At 44.0% G+C, this 14,601-nt stretch overlaps 2 protein-coding genes across 2 annotated transcripts in view; both read left to right on the top strand.

The window, feature by feature from the left end:
* DNASE1 (deoxyribonuclease 1) overlaps positions 1-14,601 on the top strand; it is a 45,115-nt gene that overhangs the window by 16,485 nt on the left and 14,029 nt on the right. The window contains exon 2 of the mRNA XM_034670495.1: positions 12,302-12,800. The gene's annotated coding sequence lies outside the window, so the exon portion shown is untranslated. The remainder of the gene's footprint in view (positions 1-12,301; positions 12,801-14,601) is intronic.
* LOC117804181 (cytochrome c oxidase subunit 7C, mitochondrial-like) lies at positions 7,948-12,293 on the top strand. Its single transcript, XM_034670498.1, has one exon. It carries the CDS (start codon positions 10,236-10,238, stop codon positions 10,533-10,535), a length of 300 nt encoding a protein of 99 aa, XP_034526389.1. The 5' UTR covers positions 7,948-10,235; the 3' UTR covers positions 10,536-12,293.

Here is a 14,601-nt window from a genome sequence, read left to right as displayed (position 1 = left end):
ATCCTGGCGTTGCGGGATCGAGCCCCACATCAGGCTCCTCCACTATGATCCTGCTTCTTCCTCTCCCACTCCCCCTGCTTCTGTTCCCTCTCTCGCTGGCTGTCTCTATCTCTGTTGAATAAATAAAATCTTTAAAAAAAATTAAAAAAAAAAAAAAGAAAGTTATGGTTAGGGGCGCCTGGGTGGCACAGCGGTTAAGCGTCTGCCTTCGGCTCAGGGCGTGATCCCGGCGTTATGGGATCGAGCCCCACATCAGGCTCCTCCGCTATGAGCCTGCTTCTTCCTCTCCCACTCCCCCTGCTGCCTGTCTGTGTTCCCTCTCTCGCTGGCTGTCTCTATCTCTGTCGAATAAATAAATAAATAAAATCTTTAAAAAAAAAAAAAGAAAGTTATGGTTGATTGAATTTCCTTATTAAATAGAGGACTACTCAGGTTCTCTGTTTCTGTGTGAATTTTGGCAGATGGTGCTTTCAAGGAATTGCTCCATTTCCTCTCAGTTATCAAATTTGTGGGCATAGAGGTGTGTGTAATATTCTTTCATTATCCTTTTAATGTCCATGAGATCTGTAACCATGTCTCCTCTTTAATTTTGCATATTAATAGTGTGTGTCCTCTGGTTTTCTTAGCCTGGCTAGAGGTTTATAATTCTATTGATCTTTTCATAGAAGCAGCTTTTGGTTTCTTGAATTTCTCTCTTGATTTCCTACTTTCAGTTTTACTGGTTTCTGCTCTAATTTTTATTATTTTTCTTCTGCTTACTTTGGAATTAATTTTCTTTCTTTTCCTAAAGTGGAAGGTTTGGTTACTTTTTAGATCTTCGTTTCAAATACACGCATTCAATACTATAAATTTCCTTCTAGGCACTGCTTTCAGTGCGTCTCACAAATTTTGGTAAATTATATTTTCATTTTCATTTAATTCAAAATATTTCTTAATTTCTCTTGAAATTTCTTCTTTGACCTATGTATTATTTGGAAGTGTATTGTTTAATATCCAAGTATTTGGGGATTTTCCAGCTATTTTTCCGTTGTCAATTTCTAGTTTAATTGTGGACTGATGGTAGACATTGCATGATTTTCATTCTTTTAAATTTCTTAAGATGTGTTTTATGGCCCAAATGTGGTCTGTGTTGGGGAATGTTCTATGGAAGTTTGAGAAGAGTGCACGTTCTACTGTTGCTTGATAAAGTATATCTACGTGTCTGTTATATCCAGTTGAATGATGGTGTTGATGGTGACCTGTGTGTTGAACATAGGTCAGCTGTGTTCTCACTGATTTTCTGCCTGTTGGATCTGTCCATTTCTGATACAAGGGTAGTGAAGTCTGCAACTGTATTGGTTTCATCTGTCTATTCTTGAAGTTCTATCAATTTTTCGGATGTGTATTTTGAAGCTCTGTTGTTAAATCCATACACATGAAGGATTATTTTGTCTTTTTGAAGAATTGATCCCTTTATCGTTATGTAATGCCCCTCTTTATCTGTGATAATTTTCATTGTTCTGGAGTCTGTTCTGTCTGAAATTAATATAACTACTCCAGCTTTATTTTGGTTAGTGTTAGCAAGGTGTGTATTTGTCCATCCTTTTAATCTGTATCTCTATATTTAAAGTGGCGCCTGGGTGGCCCAGTTGCTTAAGTGTCTAAATCTTGATTTAGGCTTAGATCATGATCTTGGTTGTGAGATCCAGTCCCACGTCAGGCTCTCTGCTGAGCATGGAGTTTGCTTGGGATTCTTTCTCTCCCCCTTCGTTAGTCCCTCCCTGCCCCCTGCTTGAGCTCTCTCTCTTAAAAAAAAAAAAAAAAAAGTGGGTTTTTTGATGACCTCCTATAGTTAGTTGGATAGTGTTTTTTTTTTCTTTTTTAAGATTTTATTTATTTATTTGACAGAGAGAGAGACAGTCAGTGAGAGAGGGAACACAAGCAGGGAGTGGGGAGAGGAAGAAGCAGGCTCACTGCGGAGAGCAGGGAGCCTGATGCGGGGCTCTATCCCAGGACCCTGGGATCACGCCCTGAGCCGAAGGCAGATGCTTAACGACTGAGCCACCCAGGCGCCCCATAGTGTTTTTTGACCCACTGATCTTGGGTGTCATGAGTTGAGCCCACAATCGAGAGTTTATGCTCTTCCAACTGAGCCAGCCAGGTGCCCTTGACAATCTGTCTTTTAAATGTCTTTTAGACTATTGACTTTTTATTTAATTAATTAATTGATTGATTTTTATTTAAATTTTAGGTAGTTAACATACAGTGCAATATTGGTTTCTGGAGTAGAATTCAGTGATTCCTCACTTACATGCAACATCCAGTGCTCATCATAACAAGTGGCCTCCTTAATAGCCATCACTCTTCTAGCCCATCTCCCACCCACCTCCCCCCATTAACCCTCAGTTTGTTCTCTGTCATAAAGAGTCTCTTATGGCTTGTTTCCCTCTCTCCTTTTTTTCTTTTTCCCCTTCCCGTATGTTCATCTGTTTTCTTTCTTATATCCACATATGCGTGAGATCATATGGTATTTGTGTTTTTGACTGAGTTATTTCACTTAGCGTAATACACTCTGGCTCCATCCATGTTGTTACAGATGGCAAGATTTCATTTTTTGATGGCTGAGTAATATTCCATTGCATATATATATCACATCTTCTTTATCCATTCATCAGTTGGTGGACATTTGGGCTCTCTCCATGGTTTGGCTATTTGTTGATAATCTGCTATAAACATTGGGATACACGCACCCCTTCAAATATGTATTTTTGTATCCTTTGGGTACATACCCTGTAGTACAATTGCTGGATCAAGGGTGGTTCTATTTTTAGCTTTTGGGGGAACCTCCATACTGTTCTCCAGTGTGGCTGTACCAGTTTGCATTCCCATTAATGATGCGAAAGCGTTCTGCTTTCTCCACATCCTCGCCAACACCTGTTGTTTCTTGTGTTGTTAACTTTAGCCATTCTAACAGGCGTGAGGTGGTATCTTATTGTGGTTTTGATTGGTATTTCCCTGATGATGAGTGATGTTGAGCATCTTTGAAGCGTCTGTTAGCCATCTGGATGTCTTCTTTGGGAAAGTTCTATTCACGTCTTCTGCCCATTTCTCAACTGGGTTATTGGCTTTTTGGGTGTTGAATTTGATAAGTTCTTTGTAGATTTTGGATACTAACCCTTTATCAGATATGTCATTTAAGTACCTTCTTCCATTCTACAGGCTACCTTTTAGTTTTGTTGATTGTTTCCTTTGCTGTGCAGAAGCTTTTTATCTTGATGATGTCCCAATAGTTCATTTCTGCTTTTGTTTTCCTTGCCTGTGGTGATGTGTCTAGTAAGAAGTTGCTACGACCGAGGTTAAAGAGGCTTCTGCCTGTGTTTTCCTCTGGGATTTCGATGGTTTCCTGTCTCACATTAAGGTCTTTCATCCACTTTGAATTTATTTTTATGTATGCTATAAGAAAGTGGTCCAGTTTCATTCTACTGCATCTTGCTGTCCAGGTTTGCCAACACCGTTTGTTGAAAAGACTGTCTTTTTTCCATTGGATATTCTTTCCTGCTTTGTCAAAGATTAGTTGACCATATAGTTGTGGGTCCGTTTCTGGGTTCTCCATTCCATTGATCTGTGTGTCTGTTTTTGTGCCAATACCATACTGTCTTGATGACGACAGTTTTATAAAATAGCTTGAAATCCAGAATCGTGATGCCTCCAGTTCTGTTTTTCTTTTTCAGAGTTGCTTTGGCTTATTTAGGGTCTTCTGTGGTTCCATACAAATTTTAGGATTGTTCTAGCTCTGCAAAAAATGCAGGTTGTATTTTGATGGGGATTGCATTAAATGTGTAGATTGCTTTGAATAATAAAGGCATTTTAACAATGTTTGTTCTTCCAATACATGAGCTTGGAATGTTTTTCCATTTCTTTGTGTCCTCTTCAATTTCTTTCATAACCGTTCTATAGTTTTCAGAGTACAGATATTTTATTTCTTTAGTTGCATTTATAACTAGATATCTTATTTTTGGTGCAATTGCAAATGGGATTTATTCCTTGATTTCTTTTTCTGCTGCTTCGTTATTGGTGTGTAGAAATGCACATTGGGGGCACCTGGGTGGCGCAGTCGTTAAGCGTCTGCCTTCGGCTCAGGGCATGATCCCGGCGTTCCGGGATAGAGCCCCACATCAGGCTTCTCTGCTGGAAGCCTGCTTCTTCCTCTCCCACTCCCCCTGCTTGTGTTCCCTCTCACTGGCTGTCTGTCTCTGTCTCAAAAAAACAAAAAACAAAAACGTTGATTTTTATATTCTGCGACTTTGCTAAATTTATATATGAGTTCTAGCAGTTTTCTGGTGGAGTGTTTAAGATTTTCTACAGAGTATCATGTTGCCTGCAAAGAGTGAAAATGTGACTTCTTCCTTGCCAGTTTGAATGCCTTTATTTCTTTTTGTTGTCTGATTGCTGAGGCTGACTTCCAGTACTGTGTTAAATAGTAATGGTGAGAGTGGACATCCTTGTCTTCTTCCTGACTGTAGGGGAAAGGCTCTCAGGTTTTCTCAACTCAGGATGATATTAGCTGTGGGTCTTTTGTATATGGCCTTTAAAATGTTGAGGTATTGGGGCGCCTGGGTGACTCAGTCGTTAAGCGTCTGCCTTCGGCTCGGGTCATGATTCCAGGGTCCTGGGATCAAGCCCTGCTTTGGGCTTCCTACTCAGCGGGAAGCCTGCTTCTCCCTCTCCCGCTCCCCCTGCTTGTGTTCTCTCTCTTGCTGTCTTTCTATCAAATAAATAAATAAAATCTTAAAAAAAAATAAAATATTGAGGTATGTTCCATCTACCCGTACTTTGTTGAGGGTTTTTAATCAGGAAAAGATGTTGTATTTTATCAAATGCTTTTTATGCCTCTATTGATAGGATCATATGGTTCTTACCCTTTTATTAATATGGTATATCACATTGATTTATGAATATTGAAACCCCCCCCACAGCCCAGGAGTAAATCTCACTCGTGGTAGATAATTCTTCGAATGTACTGTTGAACTCGATTTGCTAATATTTTATTGAGAAATTTTGCATCCATGTTCATCTGGGTTATTGGCCTGTAATTCTCCTTTTTAGTGGGGTTTTGGTTTTGTAATCAGGTAATACTGGCTTGTAGAATGAGTTTGGAAGTTTTCCTTCCATTTCTATTTTTTGGAACAGTTGGAGAAGAATGGGTATTAACTCTCCTGTAAGTGTCTAGTAGAGGGGTGCCTGGGTAGCTCAGTTAGTTGTGTCTGCCTTTGGCTAGGGTCATGGTCCCGAGGTCCCGGGATTAAGCCCCGTGTTAGGCTCTCCCTCCTCAGTGGGGAGTCTCCTTCTCCCTCTCTCTTTCTCTCTCAAATAAATAAATAAGGTCTTTTAAAAAAATGTCTGATAGGATTCCCCCAGGGAAGCCATCTAGCCCAGGACTTTTATTTGTTGGGAGATTTTTGATTACTGATTCAGTTTCTTTGCTGGTTATGTGTCTGTTCAAATTTTCAGTTTCTTCCTGTTTCAGTTTTTGTAGTTTATAAGCTTCTAGGAGTTTGTCCATTTCTTCCAGGTTGCCCAGTTTGGTAGCATATAATTTTTCATAGTATTCTGTTATTTTTTTTAAAGATTTTATTTGAGAGAGAGCAGGAGCACAAGTGGAGGGGGGTGTGCAGAGGGAGAGGGAGAAGCAGGCTCCCCATTGAGCAGGGAGCCCAACATGGGGCTTGATCTCAGGACCCCAAGATCATGACCTGAGCCAAAGGCAGATGCTTTACAGACTGAGCCACCCAGGGGCCCCCATAGTATTCCCTTATAATTGTATTTCTGTGGTGTTGGTTGTGATCTCTCATTAATGATTTTATCTATTTGGGTCCTTTATCTTTTCTTTTTGATAAGTCTAGCAAGGGTGTTATCAGTTTTATTAATTCTTTCAAAGAACCAGCTCTTAGTTTCGTTGGTCTGTTCTGGGATTTTTTATTTCTATATCATTTATTTCTGCTCTCATCTTTACTATTTCCCTTCTTCTCCTGGCTTTAAGCTTTATTTGCTGTTCCTTTTCTAGCTGCTTTAGGTGTAAGGTTAGGTATTTGAGACTTTTCTTGCTAAGGAGGTAGGCTTGTGCTGCAGTATGCTTCCCTTTTAGGACTGCCTTTGCTGCATCCCAAAGGTTATGGACTGTCACATTTTCATTTTCATTTGCTTCCATGTCTTTTTAAAATTCTTCTGTAATTTACTGGTTAACCCATTCATTCTGTGGTAGGATGTTCTTTAACCCCCATGTATTTGAGGTCTTTCCACATTTTTTCTTGTGGTTGACTTCCATTTTAATAGTTTTGTGGTCTAAAAATAGTATGTAGACCATTGACATTTAAAGTGTTTATGGATACAGTTGGATTAATAATTGCCACAATTGTTACTGTTTTTTATCCGTTGCCTTTAGTTTTGGTTTTGTATTCCACTCTTTTTCTACTTTATCTGACTTTAATTGAACATTTATAGACTACGTTTTCCCACTCTCTTAGCATATCAGTTATACTTAAAAGGAAAAAAATCGTTCTTTTTAAGTGTTTGCTATTAAATTCACAGTATGTATGTACAACTAATCCAAGGGCTCTTCTAAATCCACTTTCAGATACTATACCCTGTCATGGTTAATGCAGGTACCTTATAACAGAATGTCCCCAGTTCCTTCCTCCTGCCCCTTATGACATCACTCTCATTCAGTTCACTTGTACAGAAGCTACAGTTATTGTATACCTTATTGAAATTATTATTTTGAGCAAACTGTTATGCATCAGGTCAATTAATAAGAAAAGTAGGGGCGTCTGGGTGGCACAGCGGTTAAGCGTCTGCCTTTGGCTCAGGGCGTGATCCCGGCGTTCTGGGATCGAGCCCCACGTCAGGCTCCTCCGCTATGAGCCTGCTTCTTCCTCTCCCACTCCCCCTGCTTGTGTTCCCTCTCTCGCTGGCTGTCTCTCTCTCTGTCAAATGAATAAATAAAATCTTAAAAAAAAAAAAAAAGAAGAAGAAAAGTAAAATATTTTACCCCCATTTATTCCTTTGCTAACACTCTTCTTTGTGTAGATCTGTGTTTCTGATCTGTGTCTGTCTCCTTTCTGAAGAAATTTTGTAACATTTTTTGTTAGGTACATCTATCCTGTGACAAATTCCCTTAATTTTTGTTCATCTTATAAAGTCTTTTTTCTCTTTAGCTTTTTTTTTCTTCAGTACCTCAGGTATTTCCTCCACTCTCTTGCTTGAATGGTTTCTGATGAGAAGGCCAATATGCTGCTTATTCTTGCTTCTCTGTAGGTGAGGCTTCTCCCCCACTGCCTTCTTTTATGGTTTTCTCTTTGTCTTTGATTTTCTGCAAGCTTGAATATGGTATGGCTAGGTACAGATTTTTTATAATTTTTATATATATTTGGTGTTCGGTGGGCTTCTGTGGTTTGCCCTCTACTATTAATTTTGGAAAAGTCTTAGTCATTGTTGGATCACTATTTCTTCTGCTCCTTTCTCTCTTCTTCTGTTTCTGCTGCAGGTAGACTACATCTTAGATATTCTGTTCTGTCCTTTTCATTCATTTTTCTTTTTGCTTTTCAGTTTTAAAGTTGTATTGGCATTTTCTCCAGCTCATTGATTATTTCCTTGGCTGTGTCTAGAGTTTTGATGAGTCCATCAAAGTGTTCTTTATTTCTATTACAGTGTTGTTGTGGGTGTGTTTTGTTTTGTTTTGTTTTGGTTGCCAGCATTTCCTTTTTTTTTTTTTTTTTAAGATTTTATTTATTTATTCGACAGAGATAGAGACAGCCAGCGAGAGAGGGAACACAAGCAGGGGGAGTGGGAGAGGAAGAAGCAGGCTCACAGCGGAGGAGCCTGATGTGGGGCTCGATCCCATAACGCCGGGATCACGCCCTGAGCCGAAGGCAGATGCCCAACCGCTGTGCCACCCAGGCGCCCCACCAGCATTTCCTTTTGATTCTTCCTTGGAATGTCTATCTCCCTGTTTATATTACCTGTCTTTGCATGTTGTCCACTTTTCCATTAGAGCTCTAGCATATTAACGATAGTTGCTTCAAACTTTTTGTCTGATAATTCTAGCATCTCTGCCATATCTGGGTTGGGTTCTCTGCTTGCTTGGTCTCTTCAAGTCTGTTTGTTATTTTAGTATGCTTTGGGATTTTTTGAAAGCCAGACACAGTGTAATGGGTAAAGGGACTGGAGATAAATATGCCCTTGTGTGAGGTTTTATGTTTACCTAGCTAGGAGTTAGGCTGTGTTTACTGTTGGCTATATCAGTAGGTATCAGAGCTTAAATTTCCTCTGGTGTCCTTGTTTTTGTCTCTTCTTTGTGTCTGAGTTTCCCTAAGGATTTCTTAAGTTAGGTCTGAAAAGTGCAGTTCTTTAGTTTTATGCCCGGGTTATTATACAGGAGCCCTGTTGATGTTATTAGAAATGATCTGAACCTGGCTGGCTCAGTTGGTGGAGCGTACGACTTTTGATCTCAGAGTTACAGGTTCGAGCCCTATGTTGGATGTAGAGATGACTTAAAACTAAAATCTTTAAAAAAAAAAAAAGGGGGATCTCTTTGTGGTTCTGTGATTAGGTCTCAGTCTTTAAGTGAACCTGTACCCCTGGCCTGTGACCTTCACACGTGTTGTTTGGTTTTGGGTTTTGGTCCTCTTTTAAGTGAAACAGGAAGGTGGAGAAGACTGGAATTGGACATTTTCTTTCCCCTAGGTCTGATAGGTTTCGGTGAATCTCAGTAAGCTAGGCTCTGGTAAGAGCAATTTCCCTTGAGGACAGGCCTCGTTAAGAAAAGAATGCTCTCGCTGTATCTCAGAGTGGCTCCTCTTCCGCTTTCCCTGCATGAAGCCTAAGGGGTTTTGTTCTCTGATCTTCACTGTGAGAACCTGGCAGATAAAACTAACAGAAGTACGCGGATCCCCTAAGAGTGGGACCTCCCTACGTTCTGTTAATTTGTACTTGTCCGGATTGAACCTTTAGTGACTCATCACTTACACTTTGATTTTTCCCGCCCTGGTTTCTGCCCCACGCATCTGCTCCAGTAAGCTGTGATTTTTTCTGTTTGCCTGTTCCTCTGATTGTTTGGGCAGTGTTTTATCCTGTGACTTCAGTTCTCTCATGGATCTAAAAAGAGTTGTTTTTCAATTTGTTTAGCTTTTTTATTGTAAGGACAGTAGTGACCGCTTCCAAACTCCTTACATGCCAGACTGGAAAATGAAAGTTTGTTGCTTTCATTTTTGAAAGATATTTTTGGTAGATTAAGAGAATACCTGGTGACACCTTTTTTCCCCTTTCTTTCAGTGTTTTAAAGATGTAATTCCATTGTCCTCCAGCTTATAGCGGAAATCACTTATTCTACCTTTGTTTATCTATACATAACGTGCTTTTTTTTCATGTTTATAAACCATTTATTCATTTCATTACAGTGGGCAAGTTCCCCGCTGAATGCACAGATAGAAGTGAGGTACCCCTGGCTTAATGCAGGAGCAAGCGGCTTACATGGGACTGACTGGGCATCAGGCAAGGAGGAAACACCAAGGTTTCGGAGTCAGACCCGGCCCAGAGCCAAGGGCTCATGGCCCGACACTGACCGCTGCTTCCTTCTTACAGCTGGGCACCCTGCAGGGCGTGTCTTCAACATTACATCATTTCAGCGATGTCATGGGAACAGTTACTTTTTTTTTTTTTTTAAAGATTTTGTTCATTTACTTTACAGAGAGCGAGTGAGCACAAGTAGGCAGAGCGGCAGGCAGAGGGGGGAAGGAGAAGCAGGCTCCCCGCCCAGCAGAGAGCCTGACAATGGGGCTCGATCCAGGACTCCGGGATCATGATCCTAGCCAAAGGCAGATGTGTAACCAGCCAAGCCACTGTTCCCCAACGGAATAGTTATTAAACTGAGCCCGTGTCCTGGTGCACATGAACTGTCGTTGCTTTGTAAGTCACGTGCCAGCATGTGAGCAAGAATTTTAGAATCCTCCGGTAACCGTGCGCAGGAGTCGTAATACCTCTGTATTTCTCCCTTAGTGCCCCTTGCCTGTTTCCATTCCTACTTGAATTCCCATCTGTAAGCCACCTACCGTAATGATGAAAGTCTCAGATACACAACAAGTCTTTCAGATGACAAAGGGGTTTCCAAAGCAGCATCCTGTGCGGTCTGTGACATTGAAGAAAGTGTCTCATGTTAGCGATCTTCTGTGAAAAGAGTCATCCACCCCTGCCAATGCCTAATGGAAAGCATAATTTGGAAGGCAGATTTAGGAAGTAGAATATGGATAAAAATAGGAAACACTTTAACTGTCTTCCGTCTCTGTGCCTTTCACAGAACTTCCAGCAGTGCTGTGCTGGGACAGAGCGTCTGGAGGGTCACAGCCTCTGTAGTCTGTGGGAGACACTGTGAGGTGGGGCCAAGGAAGAATTTGCCATTTTCAGTGGAAAACATGTGGTTACTAATTATGATGACTTTGTACTTTGGATCTGGTTTTGTTGCACCTTTTTTTATAGTAAGATATGAACTGCTTAAGAAATAAGGGTGTTTTAATTAATCCATTAAACGGATGTGAAAGGAGCATTTTAAGAGGTGCGGTCTCTTTGAAAAATTGATCAAACTCTTGAATTCAATATACTCAATATATTTGTAAATAAACTTATAGCATAAAAAAAAAAAAAACAGGAAACAAACTCCAGAAAGCTATTGTCTGTGTGGACTGGGCCAGTTAAAGACCAGTTCACAGGTGGCCTCAGTTGAAGGCTGCAGAATTGTTTGCATAATTACTGGAAACCTACCAGAGTCCACAGCTGACAGTCTGCAAACTGCTGGGTAGAACTCAGTCTCTATGCCTGAGATGGTCAGAGTCTAGCTTAAACCTGATGCTAATCCTCGCGGTTGGGGGTGCTGAAGGAGAAGGGGCCTCTCTTCCCGGTTCTTTGTGTTCTGCTTATTTCTGCTCTATGGCACAGGCTGGCACATAGGACACATGGGAGCTCACTCCAGTAAGTTTCTGCGGCACCTTTTCAGGCAGTTTCCTGGCTGCAAATTCAGCAGCACCCCTGTGGTGCCAGCCCTGATATCCTCTGTGTGTCTGGAAGGGGCAGGCACTGCCAGGCAAGTGCCATGGGACCCCGGCTGGCCTCCTGGCAACTTTCCGGTGAGCTCATCAGCATCTCCGCACACAGCTTCCCAGCTCATTTTGTTGGCACCCACTTAGGTGGTTGTCAGCCTCCAGCTTTGGCAGGGGGCAGCCCAGTGAGCTTTTCACCGTCCAGTGGGCTGTGACCACCCACCTCCCAGGTGTGAATCCTTCCCTTGGGTACCTCCCTTCACCCTACTGTATTCTGTAACGTTCTCTTTTGTTTCCTTTCAGTTAACTCCTTATAAATAGTGACTAATTCTTTATACTAAACTTCCCTTATTTAAAATACCATGTGGTTTCTGTCTCCTGGCTGGGCTCCAACTGATACACCTGGCCATTTCCTTATTGAATACTGGACAGTGTGAATTTATGTTGTTGGTTGCTGGGTTTTGTTGTATTTCTTCAAATAGTGTTAATCTTGGTCTGGCACATGGTTAAGTTCCTTGGCATGAGTTGATCCTTTAGAGGCTTGCTTCTGAGGAGTGTTAGAGTGGGTCCAGAGCTGCCTTTGGTCTGCAGCTAATTTAGCCCAATGGTTAGGGGGATGCCCTTCTGAGGATTCTACCTCATACGCAGTGAATTAGGAGGCTTTTCCATGGTGGCTTGTGGGAACACAAAAATAGTGCCATCCCTGTGTGAGCTCTGGGGATCGTTCTGTCTGCTCCTTTCCAGGGATTCCTGCCCTGGGCTCCTCGTGTAGTTTCTCTCACACAGTTCGGATTCCGCCTCAGCTGAAGTCTGAAGGGGACCCTCTGCTCTGTCCACTGTGCAGCCCCTCCTCCCCAGCACTCTGCCCCACACCTTCTAGCTGCCTCCTTGCCCTCCTGTCTCTTCCACTGAGGGAGACTGCCAGCTGTGTCTGAGTTTCCCTTCCTGGCACCGTAGCCCCAAACCACCTTGGCCGTGGCTGGTGCGGTCACAGGGCTGCAGCTGTTGGTGTCCCTTCTCGCTGGGATCTCCGCTGTCTGGTGACTGGAGATGCATCACATCGTCTCTTGTCCAGTTTTCCTGAGTTCAGGGGCCCTGGTACTCTATCTTGAATGAGTATGTAACCAAACAGATGAAACAGCCTGTCAGGAACTTGGTGAAATTCAGAACAGGTGGGGCTCCCTGGCTAAGCCGACGACACTGTTAACACTCCCTTTTGTTCTTTTATTAACCAGTCACATTACGAATGGGAACCGGAAGATGGTATAGATTGGAAAACAGTGACATGGTGGCAGCCTGGGGTTGGCCCCACAGCAGGCTCACCTTTACCATCTTGTGTGGTTGTGTCTTTGCTGGGCTGAGGTGATCGCGAGGATCAGCGCCACCTCACAGGAGCTCACGTGAAGAAAGGAGCTGATCACCCATGAACTTGCATGGGCAGAGTCCCTGGCCTGCTTCCGTGGTCCACCATGACTCCAGCAGTCTTCACACGACCGGGAACTGGACCGACAGGGCCACCTGGGCACTCTGGCCTCGGCCTGGACTCCTCCCTGACCTCCTGGGGCCACCTCAGCTTCTGCCTGAGGCCCTGTCCACAGCTGCAGAGGGGTCGAGATGGCCGGTGGTACCACTGCTGCCCTCCTGCACTTCCCCTCTGAGGGAGGGGCCCTGATCCCTGGCTGGCAGGTGTCATGCAGGCAACAAGAGGGGAACCTGGAAAGCCAGCCTTGCAAGGTGAGTGGACATGTTTTCTGAAGTGGTATAGAAGTGGGGTGGGAACCAGTGCTGCTCCCCAGAGCCTGCAGTTCCTGAGCAGGCAGAGGTCTCTGCAGCTGCCTTTCCTATTCTCCACCCAGAAGCACCTTCCTGTTCCCACAGCCAGGACTCTACCAGCCTCAGACCCTTCCCTGGGGGTGGTGCCCAGACCTCTGTGGGGAGAGTGGTGGCAGGGCCCTGAGTCTGCCCACATTCAGGAGTCCGGGAGAGGCAGGCCCTCTGGGGAGCCCCATGGCTCGGTTGGGGTCTGGGGCAGGACAAGTGCATCATCTTCACTTGTGGCAGACCCAATGACATATATGTCCTGGAGGCCAGTTAAAGGGGAAGGCTGAGGCGCTGAGGGAGGATGGTTTATCGGGAGCCTTTTCATGTGGCTGAGCCCCACAGACTCTCACTGGATGCATCTGTACCCCCAAAGGAAGTGTTCAGTTACCTGAACATTCCAAAGCTTCCTAGGGAAACACCAAGGGGAGCTTGGGGACTGTGGTCTCCTCCCACTAGCAGAGCCACATTGCCTTAATGTCGTACAGCCTAAGGTCCAGAGATGCTTAGAGAATGGGTGAACAGAGGCTGGGAATAGTGGACACAGTGATGGGGGAGGTAGGGAAGACATGGGATCAGCCCTCCCAGCTGGCCCATCCAGGAAGGATTGGGCAGAGTTAGAAAAGACACTGTCACTTAGTACTCAGACCTGAGGGTCAGTGGTGAGAGCTTCAGTGGCCAGTGTGTTTTGGGGCTGCACCATCGTATGGGTGCTGGCTCCTGGGACCACTGGTTCTTGTGAGGGTCCTTCTGGGCTCAGGCATAGGCAACTCCCTCCTTTCCACAGAGATAGGCCCACACCAGCTACTCTCTGGAGTCTGCTCTCTGACAGTCCTCAACCTCTGCCTGGGACTTCTGTGACAGGATAAACTGGTCCTGTCTCTGCTTTCTGGCTGTGCTTTACCCAAGTACTACTCTGATGGCTCCTTAGCCCATAGAAGGCTTTCCCTCCCAGTAAGAGCTGTAACATTGGTGCTCCTTTATCACCCTTGGTTATATGTCTCCATCCCACAAGGATTTGGGATGTGGAGGCTGAGGAGCTTGGCCTGTCCCTTCACTCATTCATCAGAGAGGACTGGGTCAGGCCCCCTTTGTGGAGATGCTCACACTTAGATGAGGACAGCCAGAGCAGTTGGAGAGGGTGGAGAGCATCTGAAGCCAATGTTCTGTCAAGAAGGCCCCTCTCCGATGTTCATCCTTTCATTCAGCAAGTAGTTGGTGAGCACCCGCTGTGGGTCAGGGCTTGTTTAGGTGCTGTTACATAAGCCCTAGCTGTTACTGGACTGCATCCCATGAGACAGAATGTACATTGTTAGATGTGATTGGTGGTAAGACAAAAATAAGGATAGAGGGACAAGATGTGTTAAGCAGGATGCTATGGTAAGGTGACATCTGGGACGAGCCTTGAGTGAAGGAGGGGCAAGCTATGTGGCCATCTGGAGGCAGAATGCTCAGGTAGAGGGACAGTGCAAAGGCCCTGAGGCAGGAGTCCATTTCAGAAACATGGTTGAAACTGTTACGTGTAACAGACTAGTGTTTATAGCTAAGCCCCGTGGCCAGTCCTAGGTAGAAAGCACAGCAGTTACTTGCACTTCTTATTAAAAAAACCAGCACTGCCCATCTGGCCTAGAGGGCAGAGTCCCCAGAGAGGAAGCAGGCCTGGAGCTGGCAGTCTGCAAGTCCCAAGGCTCCTCCAGGAGCGAGGTGGTAAACCTCA

Source organism: Ailuropoda melanoleuca, chromosome 10 (assembly GCF_002007445.2).
Source record: "Ailuropoda melanoleuca isolate Jingjing chromosome 10, ASM200744v2, whole genome shotgun sequence".
Lineage (NCBI taxonomy): Eukaryota > Metazoa > Chordata > Mammalia > Carnivora > Ursidae > Ailuropoda > Ailuropoda melanoleuca.
This window is presented reverse-complemented; position numbering and strand designations above follow the sequence as displayed.

Coding starts and splice junctions, on each gene's coding strand:
- LOC117804181 (XM_034670498.1), top strand. CDS start 10,236: ATGGAAAGCATAATTTGGAAGGCAGATTTAGGAAGTAGAATATGGATA.